General features: G+C 41.2%; 3 protein-coding genes across 4 annotated transcripts; 1 reads left to right on the forward strand and 2 right to left on the reverse strand.

The window, feature by feature from the left end:
• Positions 1-220: 220 nt before the first annotated feature.
• On the reverse strand, positions 221-4,316 carry LOC116215395 (2-oxoglutarate and iron-dependent oxygenase JMJD4). 2 transcript variants are annotated; one of them, XM_031551096.1, is made up of 9 exons: positions 3,915-4,316; positions 3,395-3,559; positions 2,382-2,544; positions 2,144-2,261; positions 1,680-1,716; positions 1,486-1,566; positions 1,341-1,397; positions 1,133-1,244; positions 221-1,053 (listed from the first exon to the last, which is right to left on the reverse strand). In XM_031551096.1, the coding sequence occupies exons 1-9, from the start codon at positions 4,230-4,232 to the stop codon at positions 608-610; spliced, it is 1,497 nt and encodes a 498-aa protein (XP_031406956.1). In that variant the 5' UTR covers positions 4,233-4,316; the 3' UTR covers positions 221-607. The 2 variants fall into 2 exon arrangements, with proteins under 2 accessions (XP_031406956.1, XP_031406955.1); XM_031551095.1 differs by having other exon boundaries at positions 1,647-1,716; positions 3,915-4,315.
• A 1,929-nt stretch (positions 4,317-6,245) lies between these two features.
• On the forward strand, positions 6,246-10,874 carry LOC116215394 (cell division cycle protein 48 homolog). Its single transcript, XM_031551094.1, has 9 exons — positions 6,246-6,602; positions 7,306-7,468; positions 7,549-7,777; positions 7,972-8,738; positions 8,827-9,048; positions 9,153-9,224; positions 9,319-9,600; positions 9,819-10,178; positions 10,401-10,874. Exons 1-9 carry the CDS (start codon positions 6,565-6,567, stop codon positions 10,707-10,709), a joined length of 2,442 nt encoding a protein of 813 aa, XP_031406954.1. The 5' UTR covers positions 6,246-6,564; the 3' UTR covers positions 10,710-10,874.
• Positions 10,875-12,018: 1,144 nt separating this feature from the next.
• On the reverse strand, positions 12,019-17,148 carry LOC116214340 (LRR receptor-like serine/threonine-protein kinase). Its single transcript, XM_031549761.1, has 2 exons — positions 13,545-17,148; positions 12,019-12,690 (listed from the first exon to the last, which is right to left on the reverse strand). The coding sequence occupies exons 1-2, from the start codon at positions 16,396-16,398 to the stop codon at positions 12,188-12,190; spliced, it is 3,357 nt and encodes a 1,118-aa protein (XP_031405621.1). The 5' UTR covers positions 16,399-17,148; the 3' UTR covers positions 12,019-12,187.
• Between the last annotated feature and the right edge of the window lie 1,734 nt (positions 17,149-18,882).

Genomic DNA, 18,882 nt, shown 5'->3' on the forward strand with positions numbered 1-18,882 from the left:
TGGGTTCTTAAGAAGAATTGACTCTACTTAAGCTTACTTATTCATCGATGAGTCGGCTCCATTCGGTTAAAAAGGAACAATGTCCAATATCAAGGAAAAGAATACAAAAACATAAATAAACTTTAATAAGTTTACCTCAACAGCATGGCACTGGAGCTGCGTTTCAATATAGTGGAGTCCAGAAGAATTCATGTAGTGTTGCCTAAAAGATTCTTCTGCATAAAAAGCAAAGACAACCCTTTATGGGACTTATTATTACTAAAGAAAAGATGGGCAAAGAAAGCTTTATGCTTTATGGGTTGTGCTTGCGCACAAAAATCATTCTCTAGACAAAAGCTGCTCTTCACACTTTTAGTACAAAAATTTACAAATAGCCGAGGTTGGGATTAAACTAGGAATCTTCTGCCCCACTCAATAGCATAAACCTAACTTTAACCGGTGCGCATATGGCATCCTGAAATCCAGATGAAAAAGTAGATAATGTTACAAAATGGCAAATCCCGTCTGTATAACTGTACACTCACAAGATTATGCACCACCCTAAGGTTTTAGAATTGGGCATCTTCTGAATTTCTCCCTTTGACAGAGACTGATCTTACTAATTAAGTTAACTCGAGAGCGAGCTGAAACTTCTAAGCTCTTTAACAGCGCAGTCCATGCCATTCACAAGATCTCTTGGAGTGCAAACCTTCGACAAAATCTTTATAAGGTCCGAGTTACCCAAATTGTCTCTCCACGCTCCATAACTCTGAGGATCTGATCCATGTATGATCTTGTATGTTTTGCCCAAAGCTGAGCACAGCTCCAGGAACTTAGGATCGTTCGACATTTCTGCTAAATGTACAATGCCAGGATTATCTGATAAGCCTTCAGTGGATTCCATGCTTAGAGCAACCTTCCGTAAGGAAGCAAGGTTTGAAATCAAGTGTGAAACTATTGGAGATGATGGCATGCCGGTGACATCCTCATTGTCTTTGCATAGATAGTCCAATAGGACCAAGTTTGCAAACGTGAAGCGTGTAATGAAGGTAAAGAAGTCATTGAAGTTCATGCCTGTTAAAAAGAATAAATGAACACGTGATTCGGAATAAATACCACTTTAGATATGTATAAATTATGACAAATGTCCAACCTGTATTAGCAGCAAGATTTCTTTGGCAGAGACCTTCAAAGTCATCGCATATGTCCCTGATGTCCTCTATGTAATCCTTAGCCTCGTTGTAGTCTCTCTGAAGCAAATCCCACTGGATGAAAGCACGTTATTATTTTTAATAATTACAACATTAACCTACCCATTTTCAGGCAACTTAAACCACAAGAATCATAGGCCGAATACTTACAATCCACGATAAGTTGTATGAGTTGAACCAGTTGTGATTTATAGATATAGTGTCTTCCTGAAGAAGATTACGGACATTAGAATACACATCAATGTGAATGCTTGAAACAACCAATAATGATCAATTAGAAAAATGATAAGCGCACCAGATTATGAACTTGATGATACCATCCACTTGGCACAAAGATAATTTCATTCCTTTCCTGCGTGCACTCTAGCCAAACAGCCTGCAACATGATAAGCAAATGGGCACATGTATAAGCTTGGGGCAAGAAGTGCGTAGCTCGACAATCTGTTTGATTCTTACCATCTTAAAACCAGGAAAGGTTTTATCACTCACATCATTGAAGATATCATAGACAGAATTCTTCATATTTCTGAAAGAAGTAGAAGAAAGCAAAGTGGAAAAAGTCAGCGGAAGCCAAGAGAAGAAAAGCCACTGGCAACAATTCTCATGCGTGTACAGAGGAGTAACCTAGCTCACTAAGACTATGCCAAACATAGTCCAGGAGACTCTTCCATTCCCAACAAAGAGAATAAGAGATCAGAATCATCTATATTACAGCATAACTTCCATAATAGAAACGAAAACAAAGAGGTACAAGAGAAAGTTCAATATACTTTTATTCATCAAGCATAAAAACATCATCCTCTCTCTTCATCAGGCCACAAGATTGTTGCCGAAGCAATTCCCGCCTCAAATTTGCAAATTAGGAGCACTTACCTTTCAATGGTAAATTTAAAAGAAACGAAAATTGCACATCTCAACTTAATCACTACATAGCATAAGGCTTCATATTTGACCTGTCAAACACAAGATGATGTTGAGAAGGGGGCAAGAAAAGCCACTGTTTTTTCCCACACACATTTGCTGACCAGCTATATGACCTGAAGACATCAGCGTGAAGAGGAGTCCAAGATCCTGCCGCAATACATATATCCAGTGGTTTAAGAGTCGGAGAATGAAAGGAAAAAGAAAAATAAATGGATAATAGCTCATTTTATAACCGAGGATACGGAAGGCAATATCCAAAGCTCAAACCTTTTGCTCCCATGTAGACAAAACGATAGTCAGAGCAACATATTTCATTAGTCTCTTGGTAGGTGTCAGGATCTTTATGCATGTGATGATAGTCAAGATAGAGGTTCAGCCAATCATCATGGAAAAAAAGTGGTGTTGTGTATGCTGTATATACTGGGTATTCCTGACCAACAGATTAAAGAGGTGAGACTGACGAGTAAAGATGGAAGATTACTACATTATAACTTTTAGATTAAAGAAAATGACATAAGAAGCAATCTTAAAAAACTGCGATGACATATATCCAAAAGCAGCCCTTTATGCCCTCGTGAGTTTGAGAGTAGGAAGCTTCTCTTTGTCCTTCCGTGAAAGCAAATGAGCATGTCTTTAGATCTCACATCACGGGGACTCAACATGGTTTGACTACATTATGCTAAAGGTCACTCATTGCAGGAGAAGTTAACCAAAATCCAGCTATCGTTTTATTTTATTTGTTTTCCCTGTAAGTAAAATCCAGCTATGGTTGAATAACTAGACAATCCATGTACATGGACAAATGTTATTCCAAAAAGGGAAAGGCAGATGGAACAAACTAAGATGGGTTAATATGCTTCACAGCAGTGCCATCATCAACGTAATTTTACATATGCTCATAGCATAGATGAGATACTAAGTGGCCTCTATTTGAATTATAACTAAATCTCCTAACCATTTGTGCATTCAGATTCAGATGAAATGAGCATCACAGAATTGGAAAATCAGATAAACTATGAGAAAACAGATATCAGGGTACTGATGTTTTTATCTTATTTCTTTTATTACTTATTAGCACTAATTTCTCTGAGCAGCTCATAGAACTCTCTCGTGATCCACAATTGAATGCGATAAACTCAGCTGAAAGCCATAAAAGGAGAAACAAACTAGATAATCCAGAGAATTCTTGAAATGAAGAAACAAGGCTAGCCCACCTATTACCCTTATATCTAAATGCGCGCGTGTGCCCACACATAGATATAACCAAATCCATTACTGACCTTTACGAAATGCCAATCCTTCAAATACAGTATTGAGTTCCTCTCACTTGTTGAAACATCAGCATGGTCTTCCCCGTGACAATGTAGCCATTGGTCAACAAACTGAGAGACAGACATTTCCACCCTTTTCTGATCCGTGAATTCCCTAGTACCGCAATCAGCCACCTACTCCCAAACAAGTTTTTCGAATCAGCAAACATTCTACAAGTACGTGTGCCATCTCAGCATTCGACCAACAACAATATTTTAACTCGACACCACATCGAAAAAGTTTCATGATTTAAATTAACACACTCGTACCAGTACAATGTGTTTCCAATTCCATGTCTTCCTTCATCATACAAATTTAACAAGCAACACTTTAGATTATCCAAGCTAAGTTTTGGCTTATTCAAGCAAAAGTAATGAACTTCTTACACACCAAAGCACTAATGGCCATAACTAAGCAAACCAAGAACCACCCTATAAGGCAAAAGGCAGCAAATCCACCCGAAGCACAGAGCTTGAGCTGAACTGATACCTGAACTCTGGATTTCCCGAAGTGGGTAGAGAAGAAATGGAGATTGGGCTTCCCTCCTTCCGAGACCCAATCCCTGCAAGCTCTCCAATCATCCATTAGACCCGTAATCACCACTGGCTCATTCTTCTTCATGTACCTCTCCACAAACTCCCTGTAACTCAGCTCTTTCCCGCTCACTCTCTCTATCTGCCCTCCAATGTTGATACCCATTTCTCTGTTTCCGCAATCAGAAACTGACCGTAGTAATGGATACGGAGAGTTCTTAATTTGCCGATGATTTCGCCGGGAGTTCGCCGGGATGCTGCCGGGAGATCTCATGCGTCGGTTCGACTTTCCTCTGCTTTTCCTGGGCCGGATCAGGCCCGAACTCGGCCCGTCATGCAGCTGAAGATTCTCCGTCAACAGAAAACAAGAAAACAATGGAATTCTGTTCTCTTGTTTTCCGTTTCATCAACGACCCAATTTTCCGTTTACCCGATCCCATTAATTGCTACACACGTAAACCATTTTTTTTCTCAGTTTTTGTGAATTTTTAAAATTTAAAATTATCTTTCATTATGAAATTAGCAATAAAATCTTTCGAAAATATTTTCAGTTATAATATTTCATTTTAAAAAGAGCGAAAATATCATAAGATCTTTTTGATATTATATTGATTTCCAATTGAAAACAATATAAATTTTCTGAAAGAAATTATCGATTTTTTTATTTTCGAAACTACTTTTACTAAAAATAATTATTAAAGATATCTCATCATAAAATCGGATTTCTTAATTTCTTTAATTTTTGTAATTCATATAACATAATGTATTTGAAATAAATGAGAATATTTTATTATATGTATAGATATTCTTTAATAATCTTGTATTTTTTAAAATTAAAATTAATATTTTGTCACATCAATTAACATCAAAATAATTATATATAGATATATATTAACATATATTTTATGAAAGGAATTTTATAAGTATTTATTTATTTTATTTTATTTTCGAAATTATTTTTAATAAAAAATATTTCATAAATATATCTTATCATAAAATTCGATTTTTTTTATAATTTATATAACATAATTTATTTAGAATAAAGGAGAGAATTTTATGATATGTATACATATTATTTAATAATCTTGAAATTTTTAAAATAAAAATTAATATCTCATAACATAAATATTAATATCAAAATAAGAATATATTCATACATAGGTTGAAGCTTCAAACCACTTCATTTCACTAATATAAATATATTAATAGATGTCTCAAAACTGTCAGTTTCTAAGTAGAATTTGATAAGTTACATATATATTTTCTAAAAGAAATTTTCTATGTCTTTATTTATTTATTTTTATTTTAAAAATTATTTTTCATAAAATATACTTTTTAAAGATATCTCATTATAAAATTCCTCATCGTAAAATCGGATTTTTTTTTATTTCTTTAATTTTTAGAATTTACGTAACATAATGTATTTGGAATAAATGAGAAGATTTTATAATATATATAGATATTAGTTAATAATCTTGAATTTTTTAAAATAAAAATTAATATTTCATCACATCATTAACATGAAAATAAGTATATATTAGTACATATATTTATAGATAATACAATATAGATATACTTAATATATGATTACGTGGACAACCTCCAGTGTATATAGGAAGAAAAAAAATATATGTTTTCATAGATATTTATTTTAAAAAAAGATTAGATAATATTATATAAATATACATGAATTATATATATATATATATATATATATATATTAAAAATAGATTTGTTAACTAAAAAAGGAAAGTAAATTAACTTATATTTTATCTACATTGTATATGATAGTTATAAATAGAAATCATCATACAAATATGCATAGGTCTATTCAATTCTCAAATAATACGTTCACAATTAAACGCGAGCTCTCGAAACGTATGTCTATCCATACATGCAAGTGAGTTAATTAAATCTATGTTTTGATTTCTTTCCTCTCAATTTTATCGTAATTTTCGTTTTTTATATTTTTCTCTAATTTTTGCTTTTTTTTTAGTATTCTTTCTCAAGATTGATGATTTGACTTTCACACCTCGAAAGGTCTTTATGCAAACGTAAAGAAAGTTGTTTGTTTATTTTATTATTTTTATTTTACTTTTGATTCTCAAAAGAATTTTTCTTTTTAATTATTAATTATAATTTATTTTCAAATTGTTATACTATCACGTGTAATGCACGGGTTTAACAATAATGATGATGATGATAGAGATGATATCTATCTATATCAATTTAATATTCTTTATAAAAGATTCATGAATAATAGTGTCACTGATAAATTTGTGACCAACCTCGGCTCGTGGAAAAATTTCAAGAGTGCCACCGATTGAGGAGCAAAGCCACGAAGTTGAGTGCTATTGGCGCAGAGTTAACGTGGGGAAGTTCCATTGGCGGGAACTCTGTGTACGGCAACGGTGCTGCTCCGATAGCCCGTGATCCTCTCCATCCGGGGAGGCCCGAATCCAAAGCCCGAATCCAAAGCTAAGAGATATCACACTCATTCCCAGCTTCGCCCTTTCATCCTCCTCTCGTCTGAAGCTGAAGCTGAAGCTTCTTCGGTGTCCGGGAAGAACAGAGGGACAGAGCCAGCGTTTTCTGACGCAGAAGCCATGGCCGATCGGACCCCACCTTCTTCTTCTTCTGAACAGTATGCAAAGCTCATCCTTTTTCACTGATTCCCGAGTTTCCTTTGTAAATTTTCAGTCTTTATCCGCTTATTGGGTGTCAGTTATTGAAGATGAGTTGCCTGAGTTCTTGTAGCTTTCGGGAATCTGTTTTTTTTTTTTTTTCATAATTGTATAAGTTTAATCTTACTCATGTTTGGGGACCATAAGATGCAGTTGAAGACGGTGAATGTTCAAGAAGTGATTGATTGTATGCGCAGATCATGCGACTAGTGTGCAGTTGTTTCTATGCTTAAATCGATCCATGTTTTTGTCATAATCGCCATTGAAACTTGAGTTGAGCAGGAAATAATTCTTGCCCGAGAGTCCTCAAGCTTTGTGTGTGTTAGAGTCGAGCTGATTGATAGTTGATGTTTCCTTTGCCGTGTAGAGGTGAAGAGATACTTCGTATTACTTAGGCGTGAGTTTTGAACAAAGTTTGCGCAATTCCTTATGAAGCATCTATTTTAGAATTTATGATTTTGGGCCGTACCCTCTAGGAGAGGAGAGGACATCTCTTGTTGAAATATAGCCAAACATACTGCCCACCGCAAATATAAAAAGATAAGGGGGTTTACTTGGTTAGTATATGATGTCTGTTGGTAAGTATCATTGGAATTCTGTATTCAGTAATTAGGTGTGCTAGTCATTCGTTACTTTCTGCCAATTGACCGACCTGTGTTACAGGAAAGATAAGAAGGATTACTCTACTGCAATTTTGGAGCGGAAGAAGTCACCTAACCGCCTAGTAGTTGATGAAGCTATCAGTGATGATAACTCAGTGGTTACTATGCACCCGGCTACCATGGAGAAGCTCCAGTTTTTCCGAGGAGATACTGTTCTAGTTAAGGTGGTTCTCTTCTCCTCCTGTTGCAGCTTCAAGCATCTGATATCCTATAAGCTTTTATAATTTTCTTTCTATCCCTTCAGGGCAAGAAGCGTAAGGACACAGTTTGCATCGTGCTTGCCGATGAACTATGCGATGAACCAAAGATCAGAATGAACAAAGTAGTTCGAACAAACCTGAGGGTTCGTCTTGGCGATGTAGTTTCTGTTCACCAGTGTCCTGATGTGAAGTATGGGAAACGGGTCCACATCCTTCCTGTTGATGATACAATCGAGGGGGTCACCGGAAACCTCTTTGACGTATACTTGAAGCGTATGCCCTCTAAGTCTTATCAGTTTCTTGACTCTTTTCTTGATCTTACAGTCTATGCAACGTTTTACAACCTAAGCTTTTAATAGATGTCACCTAGTAATAGAAAGTTTTGACAATTCTAGATCTGTGAAAAAGTATTTTATGACTTGTATTTGTTCTATGGTTTTCACTTTTTTCTATTTCTTACTCTGCAGCCTATTTCCTGGAGTCTTACCGTCCTGTGAGGAAAGGTGACCTCTTTCTAGTAAGAGGAGGAATGCGAAGTGTTGAGTTTAAAGTGATAGAGACGGACCCAGGTGAATATTGTGTTGTTGCACCTGATACAGAGATTTTCTGTGAAGGAGAACCCATCAAACGTGAGGAAGAGGAAAGATTGAATGAAGTAGGGTATGATGATGTTGGTGGTGTTAGGAAGCAAATGGCTCAAATACGTGAGCTAGTAGAACTTCCACTTAGGCATCCTCAGCTCTTCAAATCCATTGGTGTGAAGCCACCAAAGGGGATACTCCTTTATGGGCCACCTGGTTCTGGGAAGACATTGATAGCGAGGGCTGTGGCTAATGAAACCGGCGCATTTTTCTTCTTGATTAATGGGCCTGAAATCATGTCGAAATTAGCTGGTGAGAGCGAAAGCAACCTGAGAAAGGCTTTCGAGGAAGCTGAGAAGAATGCTCCGGCTATTATCTTCATTGATGAGCTGGACTCTATTGCACCAAAGAGAGAGAAGACTCACGGTGAAGTCGAAAGGCGTATTGTGTCACAACTTCTGACTTTGATGGATGGGCTTAAGGCGAGGGCCCATGTGATTGTCATTGGAGCTACTAATAGACCCAATAGCATCGACCCTGCTCTAAGGAGATTTGGGAGGTTTGATCGAGAAATTGATATTGGTGTACCTGATGAAGTTGGAAGGTTGGAAATTCTCAGAATCCATACAAAAAATATGAAGCTTGCAGAAGATGTGAGACCAGTACAACTTCCCCTTTCAACAGTTTCTGTTGCGTTTGAAACTTCTGGTTTAACTGAGACACTTCTTATCTCCATTTCAGGTCGATCTAGAGAAAGTAGCTCGAGATACTCATGGTTATGTTGGATCCGACCTTGCCGCCCTTTGCACAGAAGCTGCCCTTCAGTGTATAAGAGAGAAGATGGATGTGATTGACCTTGAGGACGACACCATTGATGCGGAGATCTTAAATTCCATGGCCGTAACAAATGAGCACTTCCAAACTGCTTTGGGAGCTTCCAATCCATCAGCTCTGCGTGAAACCGTGAGTGATTCTATTGACCCTGCGGCAATTAAAAATGAAGAAATGCAAGGCCATTGTATCAATACAAAGGACTAAATACATATTTGTTTGTCTTGTGTTTGTAGGTTGTGGAAGTTCCGAATGTCTCCTGGGATGATATTGGTGGCCTGGACAACGTTAAAAGAGAGCTTCAAGAGGTTTGTGTTCTGTGATGAATTGTTGTTATTACTTCAAAAGTTGTGATATATCTTTAGTTTGTTTGCATATGCTGATCAACTTCTTTCTTGCCAGACTGTTCAATACCCGGTTGAGCATCCCGAGAAGTTTGAGAAATTTGGCATGTCACCTTCCAAGGGTGTTCTCTTTTATGGGCCACCAGGTTGCGGAAAAACCCTTCTTGCAAAAGCCATTGCTAATGAATGCCAAGCAAACTTCATTAGTGTTAAAGGACCTGAGCTTCTGACGATGTGGTTCGGAGAAAGTGAGGCAAATGTGAGAGAGATTTTTGACAAGGCGAGACAATCAGCTCCATGCGTCCTTTTCTTTGATGAACTTGACTCCATTGCGACTCAGGTTTGAGGTGTCTATGATTCGAGATTTTTTTCATAATCAATAACTTGCTAAACCAGCACATATTTATTTATCTAATATAATAACCTTAATCATCATCGAACTTCACGGGTGATCTAAAAGCTTAAGCTGGTAGATGAAGGCAATTCTTTTCATTCATAAATTATATTTCACTTCCAATAAATGTATTTGATTTTTCTTTATGGGTGGTCTGAATTTAGCGTGGGAGTTCTGTGGGAGATGCTGGGGGTGCTGCAGATCGAGTCTTGAACCAACTTCTCACAGAGATGGATGGGATGTCAGCTAAGAAGACGGTCTTTATCATAGGGGCCACAAACAGGCCCGACATCATTGACCCAGCGCTGCTTCGTCCTGGGCGGCTTGACCAGCTTATTTACATTCCATTACCTGATGAAGCTTCCCGCCTTCAGATCTTCAAAGCTTGTCTGAGGAAGTCTCCTGTCTCGAGAGATGTTGATCTTGGAGCTCTTGCCCGTTACACTCACGGGTTCAGTGGAGCAGATATAACTGAAATTTGTCAGCGTGCCTGCAAATATGCAATCCGAGAAAATATTGAGAAGGTAAGGCGAAATTTCATACGTACTGCTAGATGTATCTTTTCCATTGATGTTGGGTTGGCTTTTGATGCTTGAATTTGAATGAGGTTGCTATAGATTTTTCAAGACCATAAAGAGGTTCTTTTGCAATTATTCTCGTGACTATCTGCTGATCACCTAACAAAAATAGTCTGGAATATTAGCTGCATTTTCTATTCACCATCTATTCACATGCCGGAGTTGCAGGATATCGAAAAGGACAGGAGGAAGAAGGAGAACCCAGAGGCAATGGAAGAGGATGAAGTGGATGATGTCTCGGAGATCAAGGCTGCCCACTTTGAGGAATCGATGAAGTTCGCCAGAAGAAGTGTGAGCGATGCAGACATTAGAAAGTACCAGCTGTTTGCTCAGACTCTGCAGCAGTCGCGCGGGTTCGGGTCAGAGTTCCGGTTCCCCGATCAACCTGACAATGTGGCCGGGGCAAATACGGGGCCAGCTTCCGACCCGTTCGCTTCTGCGAATCCTGGTGCAGACGACGATGATCTGTACAGCTGAGTTCTTCCATGTTCCAACTCTCCTCCCCCCCTCCAACAGTTCTACATTTACGGCTCATGTATGCGTGTATTACTACGAGTTCTGCTAACTATATGTTACCTCGAGTTAGGTGACCTTATCTTACTATGCAGAAATAAGATTTCGACTTGTTAAGTTTATGAATGCTCCGTCTGCGAAAGTTTATCCGTTTAATAAGATTAGTCGATGCAGAATGAACCGAATTTATCTATGGATGGCAAGTTTAGGAACGAATACAAATTACACGATCTGTGCTGATGCTTTGGGGGCTTAAAGACACAGAATTGAGATCTGGTTCTCATTCTCACTTGGCTGTGGGGGGCCCGCAGTGTGTCGTCTCGTATTTCCTACTAGCACGTGCATCACGTGAGGGATGGCAAGGGGGCCCAGGCAAAGGGATTTTCTCTTTGGGCCAATTTGTCTTCTTATTCACTTTTGTCCTTCGCAATGGGCCCATTGTCGTTTTTGGTGGCATTAGATTAGATTATCATAATAATAGTATCATAAAAAGATGCTTGTAGCCTCCCGAAAGGCATGTCGCACTTCAACACTTTTTCATTCTTTATATTATGGTTTGTCCTCCTAGGTTGTGTAATGCTCAAGCATAGATTGAAATGTAATTTCTGCTATTCGAGGTTCCAATTCCTTGGAAATGGATATGTATATGCTACATCGATATTAATATTTATAGTTAATGACAACTTTATGTTATTTGTTTGCATATTTGTAGGAGTCCAGTTTAAATTTGCGTTATCGGGTATAGACTTGAACCATATTCCTTGTTAGCACGCACGAATATCTCCATCCACATTCCACATGGTGGTGGCCCTAACTAGGATGCATGAAATGAAGGGAGCCTTCTCTCTTTCATATCCAACAATAGGGGGAAAAAAATCCATTGTTAAAGAAAAAAATGGGTTGGATTCTTCTGTCTTTTCCGAAAATCCAATGAGTTTCGACTAATTTAATTCGAACCGGTTCGGCTCAATAAGAGATAAAACTCTCGTGATCAAGGATTTTCTTTTCCAATTTTTTGGTTTATACTTTCTATCAATTTCCATATGCAATTAAGAACTTTCCTAGACCAAGAAGAACTCAAAATATAAAAGAAGAAATTTCCATGAAATCAAATCCTAGCTAGGGCTTCCTATCTTTGTAGTTGATGGAAAATGACTCCACAACCAAAGCAATATACCTAATATTTTTTGATGCCCCCATTACACCGGCTTCACCATCCCATCATCAAGTATGTACTTGTTTTTTGTTTATCGATGGAACTTGCTGAAGGAACTGGTTGTAATTAATTTGTCATTTCAACGAACTCGATGATTTGGTTTGGTTTGAAAAGTAATACTTCTACATTTATATACTCATCTTCCCTTGTCATAAAATGGGCTAATTTACATTGGATGAATGCCACTCTACCCCTAAAAAGAATTCCAAATATACTAAGATCAGCGTCATTGGCTTGCTGGGGGATAACCAGCTGAGGAAGATGAGTAAGCTAGTGATGATTGTGAGGACCCTCGTAGGAGCAGCAATTGAGATGGGGTCACCGATTTCGAGGACAAGTACGAGGGGACTTCAGTCTTTTTCGGGTTGTGGCTGGTCGGCTTGTGGCCCTCGAGCCCGTCGGTGGGCTCATGCTGGATCTCTTTCAGTAAAGCCACAACATCTTTCATCGTCGGTCGATCTTCTGCCCGGTTGCTGGAACACAAGAGAGCGATCCCCAGGGCTTGCAGCATCTCTTGTATCTGTGTGTCGGGATGCCCTTGGAGCTTCGGATCCAATATCTCAACCGGGTCCTTCTTGCTCTTCAGGTATTCCCGGACCCATTGGATCACATGCTGGCCATCCGGGAACGAGGGATCAACTGGCCTCTTTCCGGTTATGATCTCAAGCAGCACTACCCCGAAACTGTAAACGTCACTCTTCTCGGTGATCTTCAACATACATGCATATTCTGCGGGAACGGATTCACGAATAAGATGTCACATCTTGCAAAGACGTCATGTCGTCATCTATGATCACATTTCATGCACCCAAAAACAACTCATAGTTCCAATTATCATGCAATGCAATGCTTCCACGCCCAAAAGTGAGAATAACAATGATCACATGCAAGACAAAGTAGAGCAACAACCTCCGTAATCTTGCTAAATCTATCAATTCGAATAGGATGAGTTACAGCAACCATACGACACATAGAGTTATAGGGATCCTACCTTATCACGTACTGTAAGAAATATGTTACTAATAAGCTTACAGTTAATCAGTAAGTGGGTCTTAAGCACAGGGATAATTGTATCAGCTCGGCCTTAAATTTAATTCCTGCCATTCTCACTTACCATATACAGCTAAGAAAAGAGCAGATGACAAGGACTCGAAGGATCAGCCCCTCTCAGGCAAGAATAGTAGCAAAGACTGCAGCCAATTTATTGTGGTCTATTTGAAAAGGACATACTATGTATATTCGTTCAGAAATGACTTCGACCCGAATCGGTTCGAGATACAGTTTCCTGACTAGACCTTGCAAGTATGGAGCAGCTTTCCGGTGGGCCTGTCTTGGCCATAACAGTCCAAAAAAAGTTGTGGACCAGCCAACTACCATGGCCATTTAAGACCGCCAAACCCGGTATAAGGAAATGCTGTTAGATCCGTAAAGTACCCGATTGTAATTACCTTAGTTTATGAGATTTCTGTACGATCCAATAAGTCATAATATTAATGACTAGACGTTCGATGGACATTTCTATAGATGCCTACTACTAATTAGTCCAAAACGAAGGGAAAATGAGTGTAATGTAGAAAATTTACCGGGCGCCATATAGCCGCACGACCCGGCCAATTGCGGGTTGGCGGAGAACGAGCTCCGATCCTCCTCTACCAGTCTAGCTAGGCCGAAATCCGCCAAGCAGGGCTCGTACTGCTCCCCAAGCAATATGTTATGGGCCTTCACGTCCCTGTGGAGGATTGCCGGTACGCAGTCGTGGTGCAGGTAGGCTAGCCCTTCGGCCACCCCTAGAGCTATCTTGAACCGCGTCTCCCATCCAAATGTCCCTCCGCTGCCGCAGCCCTCGTGCAGCAGCCCACCCAATGTGCCATTCGGGAGGTAGTCGTAGAACAAGATCTTCGATTTCCTATTGGCCCCCCAGCCCAAGAGGCGGACGATGTTGCGGTGGCGGATCCGAGCTAGGGTCGCAATCTCTGATGAGAAAGCGGCCGCCGAGGCCTTCTCCGATGAGCGGAATTTCTTCACCGCCACGGTCAGCCCCGAGGGGATGGTCACCCGGTAGACCACGCCGGTCTGGCCGCGGCCGATGACGTTTGACGACGTCAGGGACTTAGCCACGTCAGCAATAGAAAGGTCGAGCTTTTGGTACAGCGTGACCTCCCACGGTGGGCCCATGTCGCTTTCGCAGAATTCGCCACCGTCGGGCCCACCGCCGAAGCCCAACAGTGGGCCCCCCCGCCGTTTCGGGCCGAGGATGATGTAGAGCGCCGCCAGGAGAAGCAGGCAGGCGGCGCAGAGGAGGACGATCATCGCAACGCGGGCCGCCGAGGGACGCCCAGCTCCGGCTCCTCGACGATCGGACGCGCAGGCGCTGCCGGAGAAGCAGAGGGAGGGGTTCCCGGCGAGGACGCTCAGCGGGAGCTTCGCGAAGAAGGGCGTATCCGGCACGCGGCCGGAGAAGTTGTTGTGCGAGATGTTGAGGACCACGAGATTCTGCATGTCGGCGATGACTTTCAGATCTCCCGACAGCTGGTTGAAGGAAACGTCGAGAATCCCCAGCCGGTCAAGGCCGGCGAGGGACCCCGGGATGTGGCCGGAGAGCCTGTTGCTGCTCATGTTGAGTGCGATCTCCAGCGCTGGAATGTTCCCCATGCTCGCCGGGATGTTCCCTGATAGCTGGTTGCTGCTGAGGTCGAGGAGCTGCAGCTTAGTGCATGAACCGAGCTGGCTCGGGATTGGGCCGGAGAACCGATTCTTCGCCAGGACGAGTTTCGTAAGCGAGGTCAGCGATCCGAGGCTGGGGCTCAGTGACCCTTCTAGCTGATTATCGGAGAAGTCGACGAACTGCAGATAAGTAAGCTGGTTTAAGCTCGCAGGCAAGTTACCGGAGAAAGAATTGGAGTGCAGGTCCAGGAAAGTCAGGTTCCGGCACTTGGAGATCTCCTCCGGTATGACCCCAGTGAGCCGGTTGGACCAGAGATCGAGAAAATTCAGGTTCGTCAGGTTCCCGACCTCGCGGGGGACTTCCCCAGTGAGCTTGTTATTACTTGCGCGGAAACGAATGAGGGACTCGCATTGCCCGATCTCAGGCGGGATTGGTCCCGAGATGTTGTTGGAGAGCAGCAGCAGCTTGTTGAGTTTCTTAAGCTGGAATATCCCCTTTGGGATGGGGCCCGTGAGGCCGTTTTGCGACAAATCAACGGCCTCGAGGTTCGGGCACTGTGACAGGCTCTGTGGTATCATCCCCTGTAGCTTGTTCTGCCACAGGAAGAGGAGTGTCAGGTTTGGAAGGTTTCCCAATTCGGAAGGGATCGAGCCTGTGATCTGATTGTTGTCCAGCTCGATGTGGGTCATCTCGCGGCAGTTCCCGAGCTGAATCGGGATTTGACCCGAGATTTGGTTGACGCTGAGCTGAAGCTCTTGCAGTAATGTAAGATTTCCGAAACTCTGCGGTACGCTCCCTGTGAGTGAATTCATGGAGATGTCAATCAATACTAACTGCTTACAGAGACTGAGCTCCAGCGGGATTGTCCCGACTAGGTTGTTCTGCCATAGCAACAGGCTCTGGAGATTCCCAAGGTTCCCGAGCCTGCTCGGGATCGACCCCGTGAGGGAATTCTCATACAGGTAGATGTTCTGGAGACTCGTGCAGTCCCCGAGCTCGAGCGGGATCTGCCCCGAAAGTAGAGCAGTGTAAATCGCGAGTGTTTCAAGCTTCTTCAGCTGCCCCAAGCTTGCCGGGAGGAAACCCGATATGCTGGTCTCCGCCAAGCCCAGCATGACAAGATCCAAGCAGTTGCCGATTTCTAATGGAAGGGAGCCCTCGAGGTTCTTGTTCCCGCCTGCTCTTAACACCCGGAGATTCCCCAGCTTCCCTATCGTGCTTGGGATCTCACCACTGAGCTGATTGTCATAGAGGATCAGCGATACGAGGCTTGTTAGGTTCCCGATTTGGGCTGGGATCGGACCCTCCAGGTGGTTTGAATTGAGGTACAGCTGCTCGAGTTTGGGCAGCGCACAGAGCTCCGCTGGGATGAGCCCGCTCAGAGCATTGTCGCTCAGGTCCAAGTAGTTCAGCTCCGCAAGCACTCCAATCTCCCTTGGGATCGACCCTGTGAGGTTCGTTCCAGTGAGGACGAGCCTCTTCAATGAGGAGGACAGTGAGCTCAGATTGGTTGGGACAGTCCCTAGCAAGTCGATTTCCTGAAGGACCAATCCCTCAACCTGGCCATCAGGACTGCAACTGATCCCAAACCAACCGCAAGGAGACACGCTCGTGGGGTCCCAATCATTCAGGGCCTCGAGCGATCCATTCAAGCTCCGCTTCCACGAGAGGAGCGCTTCTCCCTGTGGACTCAGGGCCGAGGCCGGGTACGTTATCGAGGATGGAACGATAACGAGGAGGAGGAGGATGATGCTCCATGAAGTTTTAGGCATTACAGCTTATTATTATGCTGATGCTGCTGCGAACTCCAATGAGGGGAAGAAGAACAAAGGAGGAAGTTTTGAGGAAGACGAGGTGGAGCAGCCTAGGAAGAAGGAAAATCATGTCTTGCGAGCTACTGAGCTTTTAATAAACATGGAAAGTTAGAGATTAAAGACTTAAACAAATTCAGGACACTGCCCAGATTCTCCGGATCCAAGAAATTAACAGCTAGGCCATGATGTTTGTGCAAATAGCCCTCCGAAAAAGATTAAAAATTTCTAGACACGAGAAGTCTTACTAATGAGAATCGAACTCAAAATATAAATTTCCCGGCGAGTTGAGGGAGGTAGGAAGGAAGAGGAAGGAGATAACGGTTTTTTAATTCAAATGAAACGGGAGAGAGACAGAGACAAAGACAGAGAGAGAGGGAGAAGAGAGCAGCAAAGTTGGGCAAGGAATCAGTGCTTGTGTGTGCGAGCAGCATTTCAGCGCAAAAGGCTTTCACCTTTGCCTTTTTATATTTAAAGCTTTCCCCCAGCTTCGCCTGCCGGAGCACATCCAGTGCGGTCGGACCCGTGATTCGGGAAGAGCTGGGAGATGTGAGTTGGATTCGGAGTCAGGGCATGGCATCGGGAAGTTCCTTTCACAGCCCTGCAATTCTGCTACAGAAGTCGAGGGTCTCCTTCCAAATATAGGAAGGAAGAAACAATGGCTTTAAAGCAGCATTGGCTCAATATTTTTCTCTGCTCCGTTCGATGATGTCGTATTAATTCGAATACATTTGATGAGATCTCTTTTATCTTATTCCTTGATACTCTGTCCCTAATTTTGATGAACCGCGTTCGATACAATGTCGTGATTTGCAGCCTCCTATCTGTCGTCCCTAATCTTGATGGACTCATTATCAGGGTGGCTTGACAGGGACAGGTTACTGTCCATGTGCAAGAATGGGAAAGCCCACTTCACTAGGGGGACTACTTGGTAGATTAACACACACTCGATTGATAAGACGTCATGCATAGCATCACTCGAGCCCTCCATGAGGTGACTGCAAAAAAACTAACGGAAACGAAGGTTATATACCGATTATAGTTATATAGATAGCTGGCTGTAATAGCACGATATGATATGCAACGGCTTTGTTCCAAGCCTTCCGAGGAATTCTATATGTGAAATAAATGGACATGTTATGAATGCAGGGCAGATTTTAGATCTGGAATCTTAAGTAAATGACATTTACTAAATGCTAGAAAAATACAGACATGATGAGATCTATGACACAAATGCACAGAAGCATATATAGTTAAGTTTGCATACACAAGGAATATATTTATTTTTTTTGATGAATACAAGGAATTTATTTTTCTAATGTTGGGATCTGCTTAGGATGTATTTAATAGGAAACTATATAAGAAAACAAATCTATTTGTCAGACCAAAAATAAGAATTGAATTCTCAACTGGGTTTAGTATATACATTTTGAATCAAACACAGAAAGAGAGTTTTTTTTTTTTTTTTTTGGTCTGGGACAGAACCAACAATTTCTGGAAATAAAAATGAAGAAAATTCAGGGGCACCATGTGACGTGATGGGCCTGCTCATCTCACACCACAAAATCCATCATCTTTTTTTTTCCATTTTATTATATTAAAAAAAGGAGGAAGAAAAAAAAAGTGTCACGTGATGTCTTGTGACAACAAAGCCATATATGCTTAGAATAATCACAAATTTTCTTTTAACTTCTTTTTGCGCGCGCATATATATTCTTCATTATAGTCTAACAAAAAAATTGCTTGAAATTAAATTAGTACCTTAGAACTATTACTTGTCATGTGGAATATGGTACTTAGGGCCTAGTTCGGATGACATAATTCGTTGTGTGAATCAAGCAGTGCCAAACTGCAAATGTTATGATTGATTATCAAGGGGACTAAAGAAATGCTATGTTTTTTTAACAAGGATAGCTAGCTAGAGTTTACTTCATAAATAAGGTCCCTATAGCTAGCTATAGGGCAACAAGAATATCTTTTATATAATATAATACAATTTCTATACCTATGTACTACATATATATAATATATAGTATTGTATGTGTGTGTATATATATATATATATGTTGGGGTACCTCGTGACTAAGCTTGTGAGGTGTTATTATTATACTTGTATTAGCATACAAGTATGTCTACTTGGGAATCTTAGGGCACGAGATGGGGAGGATGCACATGGAGAGAGAGAGAGAGATAGAGAGAGCTAAGCTAAGCTATAGAAGAGCTGCAGCTTTTGTGAGTTTTTATATATGTGAGTGTGTTGGAGAAGATATACATTACGCACTAAATTTCTTCGAATCTCGTAGCTAAGATTACTTTATGATATGTAGTTACTTATATTGTTACCGGTTTCACATCTCGGTTTCGGATTAACGAATATGTACTCGTGATCCCAACTCGAATAAAATAGACGAGTGAATGAATGAAGAGACAAAAGTGCAAAAGCAT

This window comes from Punica granatum, chromosome 7 (assembly GCF_007655135.1).
Source record: "Punica granatum isolate Tunisia-2019 chromosome 7, ASM765513v2, whole genome shotgun sequence".
Lineage (NCBI taxonomy): Eukaryota > Viridiplantae > Streptophyta > Magnoliopsida > Myrtales > Lythraceae > Punica > Punica granatum.

Coding starts and splice junctions, on each gene's coding strand:
- LOC116215395 (XM_031551095.1), bottom strand. CDS start 4,232: ATGAGATCTCCCGGCAGCATCCCGGCGAACTCCCGGCGAAATCATCGG. Junction 1,717..2,143: donor CATCATCTTGTGTTTGACAG/GTCAAATATGAA, acceptor TACTTCTTTCAG/AAATATGAAGAATTCTGTCT. Junction 1,054..1,132: donor AAATCTTGCTGCTAATACAG/GTTGGACATTTG, acceptor TCTTTTTAACAG/GCATGAACTTCAATGACTTC.
- LOC116215394 (XM_031551094.1), top strand. CDS start 6,565: ATGGCCGATCGGACCCCACCTTCTTCTTCTTCTGAACA. Junction 7,469..7,548: donor GAGATACTGTTCTAGTTAAG/GTGGTTCTCTTC, acceptor CTATCCCTTCAG/GGCAAGAAGCGTAAGGACAC. Junction 9,049..9,152: donor CATCAGCTCTGCGTGAAACC/GTGAGTGATTCT, acceptor TTGTGTTTGTAG/GTTGTGGAAGTTCCGAATGT.
- LOC116214340 (XM_031549761.1), bottom strand. CDS start 16,398: ATGCCTAAAACTTCATGGAGCATCATCCTCCTCCTCCTCGTTATCGTT. Junction 12,691..13,544: donor GTGCGGCTATATGGCGCCCG/GTAAATTTTCTA, acceptor CCGTTCCCGCAG/AATATGCATGTATGTTGAAG.